The sequence below is a fragment of the Archocentrus centrarchus genome, chromosome 20 (genome assembly GCF_007364275.1).
Source record: "Archocentrus centrarchus isolate MPI-CPG fArcCen1 chromosome 20, fArcCen1, whole genome shotgun sequence".
NCBI lineage: Eukaryota > Metazoa > Chordata > Actinopteri > Cichliformes > Cichlidae > Archocentrus > Archocentrus centrarchus.
Genome location: NC_044365.1, coordinates 31,471,618 through 31,496,280, shown reverse-complemented (window position 1 = coordinate 31,496,280; position 24,663 = coordinate 31,471,618). Strand labels below are relative to the sequence as shown.

The 24,663-nt window shown below is 43.7% G+C and overlaps 1 protein-coding gene across 1 annotated transcript; it reads right to left on the bottom strand.

The window, feature by feature from the left end:
• Window positions 1-157: 157 nt before the first annotated feature.
• LOC115799197 (CD276 antigen-like) lies at window positions 158-14,877 on the bottom strand. Its single transcript, XM_030756219.1, has 7 exons — window positions 14,730-14,877; window positions 5,183-5,497; window positions 4,811-5,077; window positions 2,977-3,273; window positions 1,418-1,518; window positions 461-517; window positions 158-300 (listed from the first exon to the last, which is right to left on the bottom strand). Exons 1-7 carry the CDS (start codon window positions 14,875-14,877, stop codon window positions 289-291), a joined length of 1,197 nt encoding a protein of 398 aa, XP_030612079.1. The 3' UTR covers window positions 158-288.
• Between the last annotated feature and the right edge of the window lie 9,786 nt (window positions 14,878-24,663).

Genomic DNA, 24,663 nt, shown 5'->3' with positions numbered 1-24,663 from the left:
TGAGGCTGAGAGAACACAACAGATCCAAACCCTCAGCAATATGAAAATGAAACGAGATCTTCTAGATTTACTGATTTATGGCCATATTCAGTTTTTACAGACAGATTTTAATTCCAGTTTTTGATGTTAAAGCATCATAATTTCAATATTTTCCAAGCGCCAATAAAAAAGAAGAAGAAGATAACTCATCTTTTATTATAACCAGGAAGGAGGATGTGGACCTTCAGCTAGAACAGGAAGAGGAGGTTCGGCTCTCAGAAAGTCTTCAGTGTGTCTGAAATCGTCACTTCACACCTGCGCCTGCAAGAAAGAAAGCTGGCTCAGCACAAACTGTCCAGAGTTGGTACTTAAACTGAATTAATCATCATTGTCTTTCCCTCAGAATAAGTCAAAAAGTTATTAATGTCTAACATATACAGCAGCAGTTAAATCACAGCATAGCCACAGATGGCAAACATACCTCTGTATCTGCATGCTCTGTGGGTGACTGTGGATCAGATGAAGGCACAGCCATGTCCTGGAGGTGGAGTCAAAGTGGGACAGAAGTGGAAAATTAGATAAGCATTTAAAAAACTTTGAATTCGTAGCATCTTTTAATTCATTCATTGCTCATCTGTATGCACAATAAATCAGTTTTCTGTTTTCTATCTCCAAAATATAAAACAGGTGCATGAATGCATACATAATTACATTTTCCCCCATAAATGGTATTTGTTAGATTTCACTCAGTTCAGCTGTAACTCGCTGGTTTTCTTCAGTTCATTAAAAATATTTCTCTAAAATTATTGCTGGAAAGTTTTTAGTTTTTCATCATATTCACGGTGTTGCCTCACTATTCCTACAGTCCATCTTAATAGGTACAATAGTCCCTGCAGTCTTAGTCCATAGAAGCATTTTATCCTACATGTATCTTTTTATCCTTTAATGTATAATTCTCCATAAACTTTTGCATTGTTATATGGTATTCAATGGTAAATAGTTTAAACAAAATAAAGTCTAGGTTACAGCGTTGCGTTCTCCATTTCCTGCAGTGACTGGAGACAGTTCTTGAAGAGTAAAGGAATGAATGATGATGCTGAACTGGTCACATTTCTTCTAAAAAGGTGAGCTCAAAGGTGTTAATGCTAATGTTTACAATGTAGCAATAACTTATAAAAGCATATGACTGCTGATATTTCTGCTAAACTGGCTTTTTGTTTATATTTTGAGACAAAATGCTGCTGCTGTGCACTCAGTTAGAGCTTCATAGAACTTGCAAAATGTTCAGTATTTATCAGCTCCAAGTCCATCGTGATGGCAGAACGATGCAGAGTATAAATGCAGACATCACCAGCTACGGTGTCGGCTTGATGGGGATCCAACACAGGACTATAAAAAAAGCTTTAGTCAAAGTATGCAAAGTATAATGGTCTCTTACCTTTTTGCTTATCCAGTAGATTAGAGCAGCAATCAATAAGCTGATCAATACAATTCCAAATCCCACAGCTGTAATAATTGCTGCAATGCTAGTGTGACCTCCTGAAACAGAAGACGAGTTACAGCGTTAAAGACCCACAGCCTTGGCTAGCCACTTGAAGATCCTAGAGAGATCGAAACCAGGAGAATAAACCAGATGTTCTCCACTGAACCATCCAAGGTTCAGTGGCAGGGGAACAAATAAACCGGCTGCTAATGGGTACAACATATGCGGCATGGCTGACCTAAGGCTGGACAAGTCCTGATCCCTAAGGATCTCTAGAAGGAACTGGTCCCATCCAACTACCAGCCAGTAACTTGTCTGAAACTCCTGTCGGGTATCATGGCAGCAGCTAAGATGAGCAGGCACATGGTTCAGTACTTGAGCGGGCCCAGAAAGGAATTGACAGTAACACCAGAGGAGCAAAACAACAGCTACTGGTAGATAGAGCAGTAACTCCAGACTGTAAGACCAGACTGACCAACCTGTGCACCGCCTGGATTAATTATAACAAAGCCTATGACTCGATGCCTCACACATGGATCCTAGAATGCCCAGAACTGTACAAGATCAACAGGACCCCAAGAGCCTTCATCAAGAACTCATTGGGAATGTGGAACAACACTACAGGCCAACTTGAAGCCAACTGCCCAAGTCACCATCAAGTACGGGATTTACCGAGGAGATGCTCTGTCTCTCTGCTGTTCTGCATAGGCGTGAACCCCCTCAGCCAGATCATTATCAAGACTGGCTACGGATACCGAGTGCAGCATGGAGCAAACATCAGCCAACTCCTGTAAATGGATGACATCAAGCTGTATGCCAGGAGTGAATGAGATATCGATTCACTGAGCCACACCACAAGGATCTACAGGTCTCCAGGATCCAGGTTTCCAGTTTAGCCATGATCTTATCTTTCACGCCAGTTGCTCTGGCATTTAATGTACCAGTTGTTATTGGGGTGATGATGATGCATTCAATCATTCTGGGAGCCTGATCCCTGCTTTCCTGTAGCAGTCGTGGCATTATGGTTAGAGTCTTGTATTGGACTATTACACAATACTATCACACCATGTGGACACGGCAACTTGGCCTTGAAAGACTATTCACATGAAATAAGTTACTTATATATTTTTTCATTACTCTTTTTTTGGTATAGTTTTAGATGCTAATGGGTCCCCATATCATGTTTCCAGTTTTGGTTCAATCAAAACACTCACAGAAGCGATTCTCAAAGTAGTGACAAATGTATTTATTTTTTTCATTTTTAATCTGGTTTTATCAATGGTTTGATTTCTGTTCTTGAAAAGTAGGACTTAAAAATAGAAGATATATAATACCTCAGTCTGAATATTTAAACATTAAATTTCAGAAACTAGTAATATTAAAAAAATATATAAGCATTTATTATAAATAACTGAGTGGAAACATTTCAAGGTGGTGTCTATCAGATGTGTACCCCTGCTGTCTGTCCCCTTAAAACACTAATTTTCAAATTTTTCATCTTAACGTGATCTGACCTTTGATGATCCTCAGGTGGGTGTTGGTGCTGTGAGTCTCCTCAGCATTGCTGAGCTCACAGGTGTACCCCCCCTCCTGTTTGGACGATAAGTCCTTCAGCACGAGGCTGCCTGACTCTGACACTTTCTCCACCTGCTGCCTCCACCCGTCTGACACCGAGTAGGTGACGTTGGTCCCGGTCTGCTTCACGATGGTCTGAGTGTGGTTGAATCTCCAGACGAGGCTGAAGTTGGTGAGGGAGGTGTTTGGGGGGGTGCAGGGGATTGTTACGCCAGTGCTGGGAGCACTGATATCAGCTGAAAGCAAACAATAGAAAACAAACCAGAGCTACAATCTCAAGCAGTTATAAAGGAGTCCAAACAGCCTGAAACAATCTGTCCCACATAATTCAGACCCAGAACTTTACATATCCAAGCAACAGTTCTCTGTTGTTCATGTTGGTGATCAGGTGGTTGATGAAGGACCTCCAGCTGTTTTCCAGTAAAGGTTTTAAAGTGGTTACAGGAACAAGAGCTCCTTTCGCTCCACCTGAGCTCACCGTCTCAGTAATGGCTCCGCCTCTTTGCGCTTGCTGCGTGTGCAGACAGACTGCACCTAAAACAGCTGCTGTTGTGTTTTTGTCGAAAAACTGGGGGCTGCATGAGTTTAACGCTGTAATGCTTTTTATTCACAAGCATCCTCCAAATTATGTTCCTACTGCAGGTCTATTTTTAGTCGCTAATCAGGGATTAAAGCATAAAAAACATTTTGACGGAGCCCCTCGATACTGAAGGTGGTGGAGAGGGGGGCCTTCCGGCATGATCACTAGTTAAAGGGATCAGTTCTGGTGGCTACAGCTGAAGTAAAAAAATAAACAAATAACAGCTGACATTCTCTGCACAACACACACACTCACAGTACAGAGCAGTGGGGGCGTGGAAAAACTTGTCAGCGATGATCCACTCGTGTTAAAAGGTCGTTTTGTCCAAATGATGGAAATCCGTTGCAGCGACAGAGACCTTTAACGCCGCTAACGTGAATGAAATGCTGCGCTTACACGGAGACACCTGAGCTGCAGAGTTAAAACAAAACATTGAAGCAACAAATTTGTGTCGAGGAATTTTAATAATTGAATTGAGTTACTCGAGGAATCTTTGCAAAACTAAAATTTTTCAATTTGTGTATCAAAATACATGAAGGTTGGTATTTACCTTTGTCCAAGGCCATGACAAGACTGAGACCATCAAAAAGTGGTCTTGAGACCAAGACAGGTCTCAAGTACTACAACACTAGGGATTACCACCACCACAGGCACCAACCACCTTGCAGCCACAGCTCTGAGCAGCAGTCTCAACAATGGAGGTGCGGTACATGGTCCCTTCGGTCCTCAGCCTCACTCTGAATGCTTTCAAAGTTCAGCCGGAGGTGGAAGTTGAAGATCTCGTGAATTGGGGCCTCTGCCAGGCGTTCCCAGTGCACCTTCACAATACATTTAGGAGCATTGGGTCTGTCCAGCATCCTCCCCCGCCACCTGATCCACCTCACCACCGGGTGGTGATCAGTTGCTAGCTCAGCTCCTCTCTTCACCCGAGTGTCCAGAACATACGGCCGCAGAACTGATGATACGATTACAAAATCGATCATCGACCTGGGACCTAGGGTGTCCTGGTGCCATGTGCACTTATGAACATCCTTATGTTCAAACATGGTGTTCATTATGGACAAACTGTGGTTCATTCATTTAACTCCTTTCATGATATATATGTTTCCATGTTTGTCAACCAGTTTATCTGCAACCCAGTTGCAGTTGCTCTGAACCACAGTCTGATAAGCTGAGGTGGATGAAATGCTCACCTAGTTTCCTCAAAGTGGCTCTCCTCCTGTTCCTGCGAGTGCTGATGGTGCAGATAAAGAGCAGGTCATAAACACCGGCTGAAACCATCAAAGAGCTGGTGATGCTGTAAAGCAGCTGTTCAGGCTGCTGCACTGTGGTGGTGTTGGTGAAGGTGATGTTGGATGGAGGGCTGGTGGACCAGGTGAGCTGAGGTTCAGGGTAGATCCCCTCTGAGCTGCAGGTGATCCTGTTTCCTACCTGATCAATGCTGACTTCATGAACTGGAGCTGCAATAAAATAAAAGATCTCAGAGTGACTGATTATATTTCTAAAATGATCAATCTGAGAGCACATTTAGAAATGAACTGATGTATTCTGCATGTTTCTCCTACCGTCCACCTTCAGGTTAATAAATGACTCCTGGTTTCCTCTGATGGTGCTGGTGTGGCACTTATATCTGCTCTGGTCCTGAACCTGCACCCCTGCCAGCTGGAGTGAAGCATTTCCTCTGGAGATCTGGTCCTTGAACAGTGAAGTCCTGTTTCTGAAGCGCTGGTCCTGGTGTCCAAGCTGGTCTTTGCTGTAGTAGAATGAGTGGACGTGAAGGTCTCCTGGTACCTTAAACCAGTGGGTGACGATTTCTTCCCCAATCTGGAACCTGCACGGTAAGATGCATCTCTCCATAAAAACACAGGACACCTCAGAATCTGAAACACCAGAGAAACACTTGAAGGTTCAGTTCAGGAAAACAGCTTGAATCTCTGAGAGCTCTCTCCAAGAATCTGATCTCATTATGAGCAGCTTCCAAAGGCGAGACCAAACTTTTTTTTTACGACTCCTTCCTTTAATTTCAAATTAACATCTCTCTAAATCAGTTTTGCCCAAAATAAAAAGCAGAAATTTAACAATCTACAACTTCCAGTTAAGTGGATGCTGGTGCGTCTTGCTGCTGCTGCTTAGTAAATTTTTGGGTGTTTTAATGTTTTTTGATGATGTGTTCTCTGGCTGAATGAATTTTGCGAGCTGCCTTTGTCCTGTGATACACATTATTCCAGTTGTTGTCTCACTGTGTCTGTGCCCACTTGGGCTAACATCGGCTTGGCTGCCAGACTTTTCTCAACTTAATGACTCCACTCCACTTGCTTTAGTTTACATCTGTCAACCCCGGAGCGCAGGTCATGGAGGTGGTCTCGTGATAATTCATCATGAGAGGTGGAAAGTCCCCGTCCCCCGCAGGGTCCTGGTTTCTCCCACTGCCTCCAGCTCTGAACAGATAAGACTTGTTTGCCCGATCAGCTGCATACATTGATAAGAATTTAGCAATTCCGATTCTGTTATCGATATCACTTATCGATTCGATTCCTTCTCGATTCTCTTATCGATTCTCATTGGGTTAGTGAATAAAATATACCACAAATGGGTTGGTTTGCATTAAATCTTTTTAATGTAAAGTAGAACAAAATTAAAACTGGTATAAAAAAATTCCTCTTTCAAAATGAATACTATTAATATTTTAACATTTCAACATAAAACACAACTGCAAGGTGTGTGAGAACCTCTGAGCCAGCAGACTGGCAATCCTCATCAACTAATGTTACAGGAGATGGAGATTATTCATACAGTACAGCAAAATAGGGTTGCAACTATGGATTATTCCATTGATTAATCGAGTGATCTGATTAGAAATAATTTTTTTCGTATTAACAATCCATCTGCATATTTTAATTTACTGCAGTTTTTCCCTGTGTGAAACAAACAGGGTGGATGGAGCAGCTACAAAGTTCACTTTTCTTCACTTACTGATCAGGTGGTTGATGAAGGACCTCCAGCTGTTTCAAAGTAAAGGTTTTAACGGTGGTTGCAGGAAAAAGCGCTGCTGCTTTGGACGCAAGAAAAACGTTTCCTTTCGCTCCATCTGAGCTCACCGTCTCGGTAACGGTTCCGCCTTTTTGTGCTTGCTGCGTGTGCACAGACTGCACGTAAAACAGCTGCCGCTGAAACACTGTGAAAGTAATTTTGTAATGCTTTTTATCTTCATGATGTTGGATATACTCTGAACCAAATAAGACGCGTGTGTCACGGTTGCTGCGGCTAACAAGGCGGGGAGGCCCTCAGAGCAGGACAGAAGGCGAGAGCTGGATTTGTACTGGATCTTTATTTAAACCTTGACACACGGCTGGACTGGAGCCAGCAACACGAAAACTCAAAAAACCCCAGAAAACTTGAAACTCGAAATACAAAACAGAAAGCGCACACAGCAGGCACATCCACCTGGACGTAAAGACCAGAGGGGACCGAAACAGAGGGGCCAAAGGGAACCGAAACTCAAAACACTGGGCCACCGGCCCAGGACCATGGGGCTGCAGTGTAAGCAGCTTTAAAGCAAGTTCTGGCAGGGGTGACTCTGAGGTGGCTGAGGGGACCAAGCAGCGGCGGAGCTTCTGGAGGGGCTGGGAGGGCGCCACGCCCCCGGCCCAGGGATAGAGGGGGCCTGGATGGGAGAGAGGATAGGATTTCAGATAGCCAGACCTCTAGCACGTCTGACAAGCGCTGGAGAAGGCGGGCCCACTCCTGAGTATAGCTAGATGAGAGCAGTACATTACATCACCCATCATTCATGTCTTACATGGGGTTTTAAAGGTTGCCACAGTCAGGACTGAGTCATGGTTGCTTAAAACGTTTCAAGACTGACTGACTTTAGTGATGTAGTAAAATATTGAATAAAATGTTGTGCTGCATGACTGGCTTGATTTTCCTCTTACATTTAACTTTATGACACGCAAATTTTCGAGTGGATCGCCGATATTTTCTCCAAGTGCATTGTGGGTAAAACTCGTCACCAACCGTCCACCAACGTCGTCATCAGTCACTTGGCAACAGATTGTAAACTAAGTGGAGCATTTTTACGGACTAAGCTAACACTAACACTAAAAACTGTTGCAGGCATGTGTATGTTGTAAAATGATATTATGATGAGCTTTAGTATTTGGGAGTAAAGGGCCCGGTCATTTGCCCCGCCCCCGGCCCGGCTCTGATTTGTTCCGCTAGTGGGACCAAGGTAGAGGGGACCGAAACAGAGCGGCCAAAGGGAGCCGAGGGGACCGAAGCAGCTGAGGGGACCTGAGGGGCTAAGGGGACCGAGGAAGCAGAGAGAATTGAGGGTGCGAGAGTTGAGGGCAAGGCTGGACTGGGACAAAAAAAAATCGGCCCTGGCATTTTTGGCTAAGACCGGCCCGCAACTATGTTTTAAAAGCATTTGACACTGTCTTACTCTTATTCAACGTGGGCATACCTTTTGCTAATAATACTTTTATACTTTTTTTACACTTACTTTAGTAATGCTTAAATTACAAAGCTTTTACTTATCATATAGCTTTTTAAAATCTGTTATTTCACCTGTTTGAGTGATTTTTAAAAAATGTTTTAAAATCTGCCAGATTTTGGGAAGTATGCAAATACCAATAAAAATTGATACTAATCAATCGCCATTGATTTAGGGCCCCCTTCATACCATTTCATTGTCTCCTGAACCTAACCGTTATTAATGCTGGAGGGTTAAAGTTCTGTATTAATATTTTTAGGATGCATTACTGTTTCAGCCTTTTCAATTTTTCAATTCAATTTTATTTATACAGTGCCAACTCACAACAAACAGTCGCCTCAAGACACTTTATACTGTAAGGTAAAGACCCTACAATAACTAAAGAGAAAACCCATCAGTCATCCTAATCTTAAAAATAGAGAGGGTAACTGTCTCAAGCTGGGAGCTGGTTCCACAGAAGAGGGGCCTGAAAGCTGAAGGCTCTGCCTCCCATTAAGGATCCTAAGCCAGCAGTCTGAGAGTGATACAGTATTATGAGCCAATGAAGAGAAGCCAATATGGGAGAAATCTGCTCTCTCTTTCTAGTCCCTGTCAGTACTCTAGCTGCAGCATTTTGGATCAGCTGAAGGCTTTTCAGGGAGCTTTTAGGACAGCCTGATAATAATGAATTACAATAGTCCAGCCTAGAAGTAATAAATGCATGAATTAGCTTTTCAGCTGAGACAGAAATATTAGAGTGTAGCCTACTCATTAAATTACTGTTGTCACAAGTGTACAAATCTGGACAGTTAGAATAGTCTCTTCTTTCTTTTAGGAAATTGGCATTTGTAAAAAATTAAAACAAACCCAAAAAGGTTTCATGACAAATGTGGGTGAGCTTGGGGGCCCCCTGGTGGTCAGCCGCATATATCGCCTCTGCCTACAGCTGCTGTTGCTGCAGCATTGCTGTTACAGAGGACGTGGAGGCTGCAGCAGCGAACAAGTCTGTGATCAGTGGCGGTCCTAGCCTGTTTGGCGCCCTGGGCGAGCATCCCTGCCGACGCCCTCCCACCCCCACCCCAACCCCCCATAGCAATCGCGCAGCAGCGCCTACCGCACTACTCCACTTGGGGGGTAATGAGCACCTGCTGTGTGGTGCATGTAGCTTTCTGCCATGGTCTGACAGACAGCTTTTAACTGAAGGTCTCCCCACCATCACAGGCACACTCAGAATTTCTTTTAAATTTTATTTGAAAAAACATGGAAGAAACTGAAATATTACACAGCTTCTGCTTACCTTCATCTTTGCTTATTTCTCCTGTTGTTCTTTTCTCTTTTTCTTGCTCCAGCCTCTGACGGGGACGGTCGCATTCTATCTCTCTCCCTGCCCTCCCTATCTTTCCTGCTTGCTGCTTGCTGTGAGAGCGTCTCTTGCACACTGTTCGAATAAGAATAAGATTGAGAGCAATATGGATTTGGCAAACTGGGCCTTCAAGACCATGGATCGAATTTTTTCCACTATGAGATCTGGGAAAGGGGAGCCTGCGTGTCCGAGTGGAACAGACCCGGTTGGATACGTCATCGACTCTTGGAGCTCGTGGAGACCTGTGTGCTTCTCGGCCCTAGAGGTGGAAGACGTGGAAGACGCTTACATATTTGGCTATCTGGTAGCGGTATCTTTTCTGTTTGGGCTTGGAGGATACCTGATTTACCGTGAAATCAAGAAAACCTGGACGGCAGTTCGACATCTGCAGAGGCTGCCGACCCAGGTGGATGGGCTGACCAGAATGGTACAGACTCAGACTCAAAGCCTGATGAACCTGAGCCGTAGACTTGGGGAGTAGCAGGTGTGAGGGGTTCGATCTGGAGATAAGGTACGGTTCTGCTCAGTGAGGACGGTAACTAATGAATTTGGATTATTGGATTTATTGAATGGTTTCCCAGTGAGACTGAAGGCTGTTGAAAAAACAAGCAGCCTGTTCCAAAACAACACCTGCATTATCAGAATTCGGCTCCCTAGCCGGCCTTGGCTGGCAATCATATCTCTCCAGAACTATGTGTGAAGGCCGCTATCCCCCTCAGCCCTCTCTGTGATTTGTGAAGCTGGATCTGGTGTACCAAGGCTGCTGATGAACTTCCATCACTATCAGCAAACTGTTTGCCTGGGAGCTGGCATCTGGGCTCCACAATGCCCCCACCCTCTCGTCTCCGTCTGCGTCCCCTCCTGACCCTGACCCTACCCACCATACTGCTATCCCGGCTTTATATGTGCAATATGCTTTTTGCTGAGGTGTTTTTTGGAACCTCGTAAGGTGTTCTTTATGAACACAGTATGAGATGATTTTTTTGAACCTAACTATCCCAATGTATCTCTTTCTGTCTCTCTGCTAAAGGTAGCGCCGTTGTGAAACGGTTGCATGACCTCAGACATCTGTCCCCCCCTGTCTGTGTTATGCTTTTGTTTTGGATGGATGTTCTGTTAACTGCAATTTCCCCATTTGTGGGACTAATAAAGGCATTCTTGATTCTTGATTCTTGATTCCTAAACTGCACAGCTGATGGCTTTGACCTTTTCTTTTCCATCTGCCGTAATTTGCACTGAAGCTGAATGGGTTATAACCACCGCCCATCCACAGGGTTGTCAGATCTGACTGACAGTTGCCAGCCCAACACAACAAAACCTCCATTGAAACTCATGTTAATAGCACCAGGTGTGATATATATTTAACTAGAAGCACTCAGAGAGCGCAAACCTCCGCCAAGGCCATAGGGTCACTGACGCTGTAATACGTGTATCTAAATACTTTGAAATAATCTTTCATCTTTCCCAGACAACAATAACCCCCTATCCCGCAATAGTGTGATACCTCGACCAGATCGCGGCTCCTAACCGTAGTAGGGAGACCTCTGGTCTCTACTTCGCTTGGCTCGTGGCTGGTAACTAACTTGCTCATCCATGTGGGTCAGCTTCAGCAAGGCGGAGAAATGCAGCAAGTCGAAGGATTTTAGCAACAGAACTTTTATTCCTTTTTCCACCGCCACCGAACACACTTTTTCCCTCGCGCTCGTCTCCCACGCTAGCCCGCATACACACACACGGGGCAGAGAAAAGTGGGTGGTGTCTCTTAAAGGGGAAGGCTCTGCCTGTATCCCGCAATACTGAAGAATCCTTAAAAAAATTCCTGGATCCAGATCGTGATTTGGATCGCCACCAAAATTTAATCACTTCTTCCTCTTGTCATTTCCAACCGCTCCACAAAATTTCAGTGACATCCGTTCATAACTTTTGGAGTAATTCTGCTGACAAACAGACAGACAAACAGACAAACAAACAACGCAACCGAAAACATAACCTCCTTGGCGGAGGTAAATATACAGAGCTTTGGGTGAGTTGCCTTTATTTATAATTCAGCAGTTACTGTTGGCTGTAACCAGGCCAAAATTGTACAGGCATGAATGAATGAACCCGGCTGACTGTCTCACTCTCACGCCATCACTGCTTCACTTGACTCGCACCCCAGGCTGAGAGGAGAAGGGGGCGGGGCAGCGCTGTGTGTGTGTGACGATCTAGTGAAGCAGTGACAGCGAGACAGAGAATCCCCCGCCTGCCCCTTTCCTTCTGTTACAACCTGTCTGACCATTGCAGAAAGCTACATGCAATACACAGCAGGCAGAGGGCGCCCATTACCCCACAAGTGGAGTAGTGCGGTAGGCGCTGCTGCGGCGATCGCAATGCATTGGGGGAAGGGGGGCGTCATGCCGCCCTAGATGAAATGCCGCCCTGGGCGGCTGCCCATGTCGCCCATATCAGAAACCGCCACTGTCTGTGATCTTTACACATTTTGTAGCATCTACAGCGACTCTTGTCAGTTTATTCCCACGTAACTTCTTCTCCTTTCTGCCGCTTCGGTTTCTCCATGTTGCCTCTCCTTTAACGCACGCGCTCAACACTGAAACTACTAGCGGGAGTTACAGAGCACCACGCAGAGAAAGGGTGGGGCCGCTTTCATCCTATGTCCTGATTGGGTCCATCCACTGTCTATATTGAAGATGGGCCAATGGGCCGCCCCCACTGAATTGTGGGCCGGTCTCTTAAAAAAAAAAAATTAAAAAATCCAGCAGCATCGGCCCTTGAGGACGGTCGGCCCACCGGGCAAATGCCCAGTACGCCTGATTACCAGTCCAGCCCTGCTTGAGGGGAGTGAAGCCACTGAATGGACCGGAGGGACAGCGTGTGTAATGTAATCACGCAAATGCGTCCTCACGTTAATGGAATCGTTAAGCAAGCACATTTGTGATGTGGACTTCTGCCCAGTAATATAATGCAGTGGGACCCTGTGTAAGTAAGGTCTCACTGCACTGCTGCAGACTTCTGTTACTTAATATTCAGATATTAATCCAACACACTGTCAGTGTTTCAGAGTGCTGATAACTGCAGCATTTTCAGTCCTGGCAGAGTCTCCGCACATTAAGAGGAAATCTTAATACATATTTAATGAAGGGCACAAATAACTGTGTCCATGGCACAGATTTACAACCAGTCTGCAACACAGCAAAAGCTTCTTTAAGTGTTAAAAAGCTCCTGTTGGATTTAATGAAGAGTCACGCTGGCAGTTTTCTGACTGGGAGGTGTGGACGCAGCAGGTACTTTGGTGGCTGGCTTTATTGTGTGTGTATTTGTAGGAGATTCCCTTCCAGAGCACAAACATTTGCAAATAATATTTAAATGAATCATAGAAACACGATTTAATAAGTTTGCCATATGCAGTTTCATGGTAATGCTGAAAATAAAGCATGTGTTATTATGGTTTTAGAATCTGTGATCAGACTGTTTGATTTCTAAGATTTTATTGAAACTGAGCAGAACTGAACTGCGATCAGAGATCAGTTCATGCACATCTTCTCTCAGCAGCGCACGCACACATTTTCATGTAGTTTCTCTTAATGTTATTTATATAGCGCCAAATCACAAGTCACCTCAAGGTGCTTTATATTGTAAGGTAAAGACCCTACAATAATACAGAGAAAACCCAACAGTCAAACCACCCCCAGTGAGCATCAGGCTCTCAGGCTGTGTTGCTGCAGGTGGAACTGGTACACTACACAAAGTGGATGGGATAATGAAGCAGGAGGACCGCCTCCAAATTCTTCAACTTCACCTCAAATCAATTAAATTAAAGATGTCTGCTGTACAATCATCCAGCCTGGAAAAAGAACAGTTCAATCATCATCACCATGATCTTCATGCCTGTGATGAGTGGATGTAAACATTTGACCACAAATGCACAGAGACTGCTACATAATTAAAATGTCTCTGCCTGCCTTCTCCCAGCACTGCACACGCAGCGATTTTCCTGTAGATTCCTTTAGCTTCTCTTTATCGGAGCAGCCGTGACAGATGAAGTGTCAGTGAAATGGACACATTGATCTGCTGCATCAGACAGAAAAAAGCCCGGACAGTCTGAGAATGAGTAATGGGGCTGTGACTCTGTGGCCTAAAGTCATTAAGAAATGTCTGTAAAGAGAAATTGTGGTGAGACACAAAAGGTGAATAAAATCATCTTTTGGTCCTTTTGACAGACCTACAGATTCTCACTCGATTAATGAGAAAACAAATGAAACCTGTAACTGGAAGCCCAGGTGAGTTCTGCCTGTGAAAGCATAAAACTGTCACAATCAAACCTTCAAATGTTCCAGGTGATAGACGGGAACAAACGGATCATTAGGTTTAAAATAATATGAAACTTTGTTTTGCTGTTTGTTGTGAAGAAGCCCTGCAAAGAAAATGGACCGAGGTCATTTTTAGAGCCCGAGGATCACATCAGTGCCAGTAACAGGAAGCAGAGTGGCTTCCGTTGGTCCACATTATATAAAATATTACATTACCTTGGAAAGGAAGTCTGCGGTCACTCGTGCTGAACACAAACTGGTCAGGAAACGGTAATGTTCCGACTTTTGATGTGAAATCAGCTGGAAGCCCCATGTTTTCACTGATTCTTTCATTTCCAGCACGCTTTAAGGGGATGGAAACTGCTGTGCTGAGAAATATGCATTACTAAAACCACTGAATGAATGAATGCCACACGGTAATCACGGTAATGTGCATGTATTAATCTGGTGATGCTGTTGTACTTGATTCTAATCTGCTGCTGGTTCTGATTCCTTAATCAAATTTGACTCTGCTTTCACTCTGCTCAGCGCCCTCAGGCCCTCCTTTTAAACGTAATGAAGTTACTCTGAGGATAAACAAGCCTGCAGCAGCTGTCCCAGCTGATTAAACATGACGATGTTTTACTCATTCGGTGCAAAAGTAATGTCACAATGTTACGTTAGAAAAGGCGGCTGCCCGTGTAAAACTGGGACCTGTATTAGTAAAATTCAGCAGTAGCATCAGGCACACTGGAGTCCAGGAGGAGAGCCTTTAAATGCATAATAATAATAATAATAACTTACATCAGTATCTGAAGATAATTCTGACACATGCATTTGCATGAAGTGGTGTAACTTTGTGTGTCAGCGACCTTATGACACTTCGGCTACTTGCTGAAGATGATAAATCTGTAATACTGACAGTGGAACACAGTTAACATGAAAACCAGTTAAACCGGAGTCAGCGGGTCAGCCGGCGCAGGTCTTACCTTCCTCTGCCAGAGTCCAGGAGCACAGCAGGGACAGAGCCAGCCAGCCCCGCTTCATCGTCTCCTGCGCGCTGCCTCGCAGTCTCACTTCGCACACTTTAATGCCGGTGTGACGTAGTGTGACGTAAAGGCCTTGCGTCTGGGACATAAAATCAGCGACATCAAACTCAGAATAGTTTTCTTCCCCTTTAGTGTGTGTGTATGAAACATATACAGTCCTCACACACAGAAATAGAGGATTTAATAAAATAATAAAAATAAAATATAACAAATTTGATTTAAGCAACACAAGCAGAATGTAAACGGTGACTTCTGGATTAGTTCTTCATTGACGTTTAGACACGATGATGATGATGATGCCGAGGATCATAAGAGGCGCGATCAGGAAGCGGCAGAGACGGCGGTGAAGACAGCACTAAGGTCAAAGGTCATTATACATTTCAGAGCAGCATATCTGATTGAACGGCGCTTTGCGGCAGTGCTCCTCCTTCGCTGTTGTTCAACAGACCAAAAAAACAACCTGCAATAATTTTAATTTTATACATGTCGTCATTATGTAAAGCACTATGACATTTATCATATTGTGGATTTAAAAAGTGTGTGTGTGTGTGTGTGTGTGTGTGTGTGTGTGTGTGTGTGTGTGTGTGTGTGTGTGTGTGTGTGTGTGTGTGTGTGTGTGTGTGTGTGAAGAAAAAAATGAAGCATGATTTATTGGACTGTAAATGTCCTCTGAATGAAAACGAAGTTTGCTGTGACTCAGAGGAGTTTGTTTTCATGCTGCTGAAAGATGAAGAGTTTCCCTGAATGCCAACACTGTGAGCTGATCTCTCCCAGTCACATATTACACATAATGTGCTTGTAAATAATTAAATGTGTTACTATTATAATATTCCAAGGTGAAGTGTTTGCAGCTGGGGTAGAACAGCAACACCTGATCTACAGGTATCATCCAGGGAGAGGCGCATGTATCCCAGTCTGCATGTGCATACATGTGCATGCTGTGAGCAGATAGTCTGAACTTCATCCAGATTTTTCTTCGAAGCTTTGATAGAGACCAGCAGTAGTGTTTCTCAGTTCTCACAGGTGTTACCTGGAAGGTATGCCACAGACGATGTTCAGCACAGCCAGACTTTGAGTTAGCGTGCAGGGTTCTTCAGGGCCGGCTGTAATGAATGAACATGGCTGCAGGGTGTCAGTCATGCAGGTAATGGCAGGGCTGCACATTAGAATCAACGGCTGGACGCGTGTTTCTGGTTTTGTTTGGTCTCTCAGGCTGATGTGGAAATACTGTTTGCAGAACTGTGTAGTGAAATGTTTTTGTCCATCATCAGTCATCCTGGGCTGATTCATGATCTCAAGTGCAGAACACACATTTCCACTGAAACATCAGCTGAGCTGCTTTCCTGACATAATGGAGGAAAATAAATGTCAGAACATGAGTGCATTCAGGCATCGGTGCCTCGTCGATTCATCGGTGCCTCATTTTTGGTCGATTCTTGCCTGCATGATGAGAGAGTCACACGTGGAGCTTCTCTGGGAGAATTTCGTGGTTCTGATGAAGCATCGTTGTGGTTGTGTCCTCGCCTGCGTCAGCGTTCACCGTTTCTCTGCGAGCAAAAACATGCAAACTTCTCAGCTTCACGTCTATCATCCTTCAGGATGCAGAAACCAAACATGGAGTTTTCACAGCAGTTGGCCTGGTTCATTCAGACAGCATCAAATTTAATTTGATATCTGAGTGTTTCCTCGTTTTAGGCGGTTCGTCTAATTTTTTTTCCCTTGTTTAGTTGACTGTGAAATTAGTTGCCAGGAACATCCCCCGCCCATTCTAGAGATGTTCCTGGCAACTAATTCCACCTTTGGCCCAACCCAGCTGGAAAAGCTTCCAAAGGACTAATGACTAAGTCAATAAATGCTGACTTACAGCTGAGTGAGTGCTCGGCTCTTTGCATTTCGTGGCTCTTTGCAGTTTTTCTTCTGATGACCTGAGAAATGAAAAACCATCAATACAAACACCAAATGAACTTAAAGCTCATTCTCTGTGAAGGAGGAGCTCCTTTACCTTTTTTCTTTTTACAGTACACGAACAGGATGACTGCTACCACTGCTGCTACCACTGCTGCTACCATCACTGCTATTAAAATGCTAACCCACAGTGGCATGGCTGTGCTGTCTGATGATCAGAAGAGGAAGATTCATTTAAAACAACAGTACCTGGAGACCATGTGGTGTTTCCCCAGTGTTTAGATTTCCCACAGATGTTACAGTTAATAAGGTAGATACTGTAGACAGGAGTTGCCAGCTTGCGCTGCCTTACCGTTAATATTGTGTATCTTTAGAAAGGTGTTGATTACGTGCGTCTCCTCAGCATCGCTGAGCTCACACGTGTACGTTCCCTCCTGATCTGAAGATAAGTCCTGCAGTGTGAGGCTGCCTGACTCTGATACATCCTTCACATGCTGCTTCCACCCCTCTGAGACGGTGTGGCTGCCATCAGACCCGCTCTGTGTCAGGATGGTCTGACTGTGGTTGAATCTCCAGGTAAGACTTGTTAGTGAAGGGCTTAAGTTGGAGCAGGAGATCGTTGTTTCAGAGTAGCCGTCAATAACTGAAGCTGAAAAACAGAAGCAAAGACACAAAACCAACTGTGTTTCTGCAGAGCTGCTAATAGAAACATAATACATTAAAAAATGAAATAATATTTTCCATAAGGTTACAGTATGGGCTCATAAATCATAGTTCAAGCATGAATCAAGACATCACTGTGGGTATGTTGTGATCTTTGAGCCACACTGGCTGCACTCTCTACAATAAAGAAGGCTAGGTATTATTAGGTATCATAATGATACCTAATAATACCTAAACTGTTGCACCGTCAACTGAGTGTAATGTTCATGCATTGCAGCATGAATTTATCAATCACTGTCTTCTGATTATCCTGTTTAGGGTTTAACATTAATTTGGAGAAATAATAATGATCATGTTTTGGTAAATTTTCAAAATCCTCTGGTTATTAAAATAAACCCTGTGAGTAACGAGTCTCAGTCCTAACTAAAATATTTGAAGTGTGAACAGTTGGAAAGTTTCATAAAAAAATCTGTACTGAAGTTTCTGGTATGAGAATGAGAAAACAGATACAAGAGGCAGGCTTAGCAAATAAGAAACAAGCTGTAATAAATCTGATGAAAACTTACAGAGAGTCCCTGAGAGAAACAGAAAGGAGGAGGAGGAGAGACTGAAAAGAGAGACTAAAGGAAAGAGGAGTAAATATACATGGAATGAAATGAGAGCTGTGACGTTCATTCATTCATTCAGGAAATGAGGAAAGCAGCCAGGATCCAGGACAATGTGCTGTGTGCCTTTTATCAGATCAGATAATCATTGTTTTCTTGCTGCTCTTGGTCTGAATATTCACACCTGTACCTTCGGTTGGATCATAAGCTCATCACATGGTCGTATTATGACACAGGTTCTTCAGTCAGAGACGTTTTTACATCAGCAAGTGATAAAACTTTAAGTTAGGACTTTCAGCTCAACATAGTTCAGTAACACGTTAATCCGAGTTTGTATTTTATGAGGAGAAGTGAACCGAATCATTTCTGGGTTTAGACTTCATACTCACTCTGCTGCCTCCAAGTTGCCGTCCTCCTGTTTCTGTGAGTGCTGACTGTGCAGCTGTAGCCCACATCTGCAGCACTGTGTGAAAAAAACAGAAAACTGCTGATGCTGTAAAGATGCTGATGAGGCTGCTGCACTGTGGTGGTGCTGGGGGTGATGTTGGATGGAGGGCTGGTGGACCAGGTGATCTCAGGCTCAGGGTAGATCCCCTCTGAGCTGCAGGTGATCCTGTTTCCTACCTGCTGGATGTTGACTTCATGCACCAGAGCTGTAAAACAAAACGAACCTTCATTTACCAATAACTGTGGTCGGGTTGTTAAGATAAATACACATTCAATAATATAACCATAAACATTTAAGGTTCTTGTGCTAATTATTGATACTAACAATACATTTTTGCATTTAGAAAAATGATCCCTAACACTAGTTAGGGATCATAATGGTAATGCATGTTTATGGGTGTGTGTGTGTGTGTGTGTGTGTGTGTGCAGGATTTATATATGTAGTATCTAACAGAATTAATGACGTGTGTAATATCTGATAAGAGCAAGTAGTTTTCAGTATTACTGCATGTTTCTCATACCGTCCACTTTTAGGTTAATGAATGAATCCTGGTCTCCTCTGATGGTGCTGGTGTGGCACTTATATCTGCCCTGGTCCTCAACCTTGACCCCTGTCAGCTGCAGTGAGGCGTTTCCTCTGGAGATCTGATCATTGAACACTGAAGTCCTGTTTCTGAAGCGCTGGTCCTGGTGTCCAAGCTGGTCTTTGTTGAGGTAGAATGAGTGCACGTAGAGGTCTCTCTCTGTCACCTGAAACCAGTGGATGATACCATCAAAGCCGCTCTGGAAACTGCACGGTAAGATGCATCTCTCCATAAAAACACAGGACACGTCAGCATCTGAAAGATCAGGTAAGAGGACACCAAGCAAGGTTCATTCCAGGAGCAGTTCACAATAGCTTCTTAATGTCATCTGCGAGTATAAATGAAACAACACTGCCTCAAAGACATGTCTGCTTTTAGTTTGTTCAGTCCTGCATCAAGTTTCTCCAAGAACCAGAGCTGTAATCAGCCTGTGTCATGGTCCTCTGGTCTCCCTGTGCAGATCTCCATGTTCTCTCCTTATCTTCTCTTGGTGCTCTCTCACATCTGTCTGTGTGAGTGTGTGTGTGTGTGTGTGTGTGTTTGTGGTGTGAACAAGTACCCAACCCTTTGTTTAAGGGGTGGGCCTGACAGTTTCCCCGCCTCTCAGTCTGTGTTCACGAGGCAATCTGATGATTTTCCTGAAGACCACTTAAGGCGTCAGTGAATCTTCATGTTTTGCTGTATTGTTCACTGAAATCACCAGGTCTTATACGCCACAAGAAGCTGGCGTATAAGACCTGGTGGAACTCGCAGCAGAGCGCCGACTGGATCTGATACCGATCGCTGAAATCAGCAGCGAAGCGACAAAAAGTCACCAATACCAGGCGTTCTACAGCCAGCTGGACACGCCGCAGGGGGCCAACATCTACCACCTCGCCATGGCCCGCCATCGACCCAAACAAGATATCGGCCATGTTGTGCAAGTCAAAGGTCCTGACGGCCAGGTCCTGCGCGACCCGCCAGCGATCCTCCAGCAATGGTCAGACTACTTCGCCAATATCAGTAACCAAGAATTCCAAGAAGTGTCGAACCCACCCTCGGGCCCGCCCCACCGATTTCAACCATGGAAGTCAAGAAGGCCATAGAGAAAATGAAAAACGGCAAGGCAACCGGCCCTGATGACATACGCTCCGAGATCTGGAAGATGCTTGGAGCGAAGGGAACATAGTTTCCAACTTTCAGTATTAAAATCCCCTGGTTTGCATGCTGTGCTTTCCACAGGCTATCCAAATGATATGTAAAATCATGAATGGCTCCAACATCTCTTTCTCACTCCACAGAGTGGGCGGGGCTCTGCTGCAGGAAGCAGGTGTACTGAAAATTGAGTTTGACACACAGATAATTGAGTAATAAACTCATATTTTTACCATCATTATTTATAAATCTTTAACTGAAAGTTTGTACCGTCACATCTTTTCCACTGCATGTCACAAAAATCACTCTTAGTGGTTCTGACTGACATCACTGGTCCATAATTAACCAGGGTTATGGGTTTCATCACAGCTGAATAATTATGTTTTAAACTCAAATGTAACATTTGAAAATATTCAGGTTTCATCTATTAAAGAAAACTCTTATTGAATAAATGATGGCTGGGCGGACCACACCGAATAAAATGACTCCTTTCCTCTTTCAAGATAAAGATCATATTAGCACATGTTTATTTTTCAGCACCACTGGATTCAAACAGCGGCTCTGCTCTTTGTTTACCTAGGGCATTTTCACCCAGGAGATCGTTGACATTTCTATTTCATCTTCACAAAGCAAACAGGCTGCTGAGAGCTGATCGAAGCAACTCTAAAAGGAAACAATTCTTCATATCCTAACAAGTTAATCTAGCTCCATACAGTTAAATGCTCTCTTATAACATTTTTAAAAGTGAGATTGTAAAAAAAAAGGTTTATGGTTCAACTGAGCAAATATTTAGTGATGAAGGCAGGAGCAGCAAACTGACCTCCTCTGACAGGAATGATCCTCCACAGGAAACAAAAGACCACAAAAGACGCTGAACATCCGTCACTGATCATCCTCTGACTGTATGTTACAAGTCTGCATAAAAGAGGAAAGTGGAGCTCACACTGATACCAGCAGGCTGATCCTCTCTGTTTCCTTGGCTGGAAAGAGAAAGAGACAGAGAGCACAGCTGACCAGGTTACCTGATGTGGGGGAGGGGGGGTCAGGAGGAGGAGCTTTTTCCTGCTCCTGTAGCAAAGGTGAGTCACTGCCTCATCTACAGGCTCAGGCTGATTAAAAACTAAACTGTGTAATTGCAAGGCTCAATCAAATAATTCATACAGCATAGCATGACTGCTGCGTCCACACCCAGAATTCGATTTTTAAACTTAAGGTTTTGTTTCTGCTGTTGAAAATAAAATAAAGTTAAATAACAACTCATATTTCACTTATTTGGGGAAAAAGATATCAAGGTACAAACTTTCCATCATAAAGGTTACCACAGAGCCCTTTCACTGCAAGAAGTCAAACTGGTTTTATAACTGCAAACAGTGGAAAGCAAATAAGGAACAAGTCTCACTGCTTACCTGACACGGAGACACATTAAAGTGTGGGCATCTCACATCTAGTGATGAAACCACGTACTACAGCAACAACGTATCTACCTGAGAGGGTCAAATCATGTGTTTGTTCATGAGTTCATACACTGAGCACATGTATTTTTTACATACATATTAAGTGTACAACAATCATCATGGCCCATTGTTTATACAAAAGTGTGATTCCTACAACCCCCCACACACACACACACACATTGCTCCCATTATATGAGAACATGTTAACTCAGAATTTTAACTAAAAAATAGAATAATATAATTATATGAAAATGTACAAAAATAAGGGGGAAAAAACACAAAATGAATGAAACAAAATAGATAAATTAATTTAAAAGTTGGGGGGCAACCCACCTTACACCTCTTCATTGCTTCTCTCAAGAGGTATATGAAGCATCTTAAGATAATTCAAAAAAGGGCTCAGGTCACTAAAGATTGTTGTATGGCTCCTTTTAGTGTGTATCTAATCTTTTCTAATTTCAAAAAGTGCATGATGTCCCTCATCGATTTGGTAAAACTGGGTGGAAATTGTTGCTTCCAGCGTAGCAGGATGGCTCTTCTCACTATAAGAGAAGTAAATGTGCTTGGTTTGATGAACTGATGAATGAATGAAGATGAATTCACTCCTCTGACAGCCACTTTATGAAGGAGGAAATGAATGGGAGTGTCAGACAGGTGGTTCAGGTGCAGCAGGAGGGGCGGAGTCAGAGAGACACTCAGAGATGGTTGGATAAAACCTGCCAGGTTAGGGTCAGAGAGCCTGTTCCCCCGGTGACTCAGAGTTGGAGTTAGCTCTTTCTGAAACTGAAAACCTGTGTTTCCCTCATTTTAAGGTTAACAAACTCAGAGTTGGAGCTAAACCTGCTTCCTGGAAGAGGCCCCAGGTTAGGATTTATTGTCATGTTGTCCATCCTCGCTAATTAAGCCCACATGGTTGATTTGATATCAGATGCAGGTGTTCACCTTTGGACTTGCTTTTGTCTCACCTCCTTTCCAGCAGGTTCCATCATGAAGCTCTGCAGGTAAATGCATGTCTGTGGTAGCAGGAATCATCAAATCCTGCTCCCCTCAGTTAATGCTACAGGTCCAAAACACAAATATAATTTTTCTCTGCAGTCCGGAGCTGCACATGACATGAAATGTTGCAGGATCTCCGGGATCAGTGGTACCATGTGTTTGATGATTGTCATGTTTCTGTGGATTCTGACTGTTTGCAGAGGAGGTGTGTGAAGCTTATTACTGTTAATCTTTGATGTGCAATCACAAGGTTACATTTGTTGCTTTAATTTTCTAAACATGACACCTGTAACCTCATTAGTAATGGAAACCGTGTCCCCTCTGGGTCTTATTTTTGGCCGGGGGGCAGAGCGCTGCTGTCTCAGCAATCTTTGATCATTAACGGTCGTCTGCTGTTTCAGATACTGAGGTTTCCTGTGTTTTCATGGAGAGGTGCATCCTACCATGCACTTTCCAGGGCAATACTAGGGGAGTATACATCCACTGGATGCACTTGACAGAGGAACACCCGCTTGTCTACTTGTACTATGGCAACAAAGACCAGCTTGAACACCAGGACGAGCGATTCAGAAACAGGACGTCGCTGTTCCAGGACCAGCTCTCCCAAGGAAACGCCTCACTCCAGCTGACAGGGGTGGAGGTTCAGGATGAGGGCAGATACAGCTGCTACATCAGCACCGTCAGTACAGACAAGGACTCATTTATCAACCTCAAAGTGCACAGTATGACTTTTTAAAAATGTTGTCAAATATATTATAAAATATAATATAAATATATATAATATAAATACATTATAAAAGATCCTCTTTCTTCATCTTTGAAATGCACAGTTAATAACACCACCTCTGGTATGTAGCAAATGTGTTAAGTTGAAAAAGGAAGCGTCTGCATATGGGCCATATTTTTTTTTCTTTTGCAGCCCCGGTGAAGGTCAGCATTCAGCATTTAGGAAGCAGGATCAGCTGCAGGTCAGACGGCATCTACCCCAAACCTGAGCTCACCTGGTCCACCAGGCCTCCATCCAATGTGACGTTCAAGAACACAACAGTCCAGCAGACCAGACAGCAGCTCTACGACATCAGCAGTTCTTTGACATCTTCACTTAAAGATGCTGATGTGGTTTACAGCTGCACTGTGAGCACTCAGAGAAACAGGAGGAGAGCCAGTGTGAGGCAGCTACGTGAGTATGACATCTGCTCTGAGTACCAGGAGATGAGTTTGATGGCAGATTATTAGACAATATTTAAATATTCCATCAATAATGATTTTTACATCATCTCTGATTAAGAGAGGACCTTAATCAGACCTTTCTGCATTAATGCAGCAACAGCTTCATCTCTTGTGACGACATCATCATAGTCAAAACTAGAACCTGTCACAGCTCAGGTATGCGTAGCAATTTATTTACCTGCAAAAGCAGTTTAATACAATACAAACTGTGCAATATCCACCTAACAAGGTTAAATGTAACATGATTGGGTTTATAAGTGAGTCAGTCCTGGAAGTTTAACCTCTGAGGTGAAAGTTTATAAACTATCATAGTAAATGTACTCAGTATGTTTATCCCATAGCTGCCCTAATTTAACAGTATTGGTAATTACCTAAACAGTTTTTTATGCTCATGTAATGTTAATCTACCTGCGTGCACAGGCTATTTAAATTATATTTTTAATGCTAAAAAATTTATCCATGAATGTTCAAATAAGTTTTTTCCAAAAAGCAGAAAACTGACATTTTGATGAAAATGTCAAATTACCATCACTTACTTTAAAAAATAGCTTGAGTCTGTTCATCCATACCTGTCCACAGGCCCCGCCTCCCTCAGTCTGTTCATCCATACCTGTCCACAGGCTCCGCCTCCCTCAGTCTGTTCATCCATACCTGTCCACAGGCTCCGCCTCCCTCAGTCTGTTCATCCATACCTGTCCACAGGCTCCGCCTCCCTCAGTCTGTTCCATCTGTGTCGTTTCAGCTTCAGTTACTGGCAGCTTCACTGAAACAACAGTCCCTTGCCCGGGCTCAAACACGCCTCCAACAAGCCTCGTTTGGAGATTCCACAGTCACAAAATTTTGGAAAAGACTGAGA

Excerpts from the sequence above, each read along its gene's own strand:
- LOC115799197 (XM_030756219.1), bottom strand. The coding sequence starts at position 14,877 with ATGTCCCAGACGCAAGGCCTTTACGTCACACTACGTCACACCGGCATT. Across the intron at positions 3,274-4,810 it reads AGCCACTTTGAGGAAACTAG|CTGATATCAGTGCTCCCAGC; the intron begins GTGAGCATTTCA and ends GTTTGCTTTCAG. Across the intron at positions 518-1,417 it reads TCTACTGGATAAGCAAAAAG|GACATGGCTGTGCCTTCATC; the intron begins GTAAGAGACCAT and ends CTCCACCTCCAG.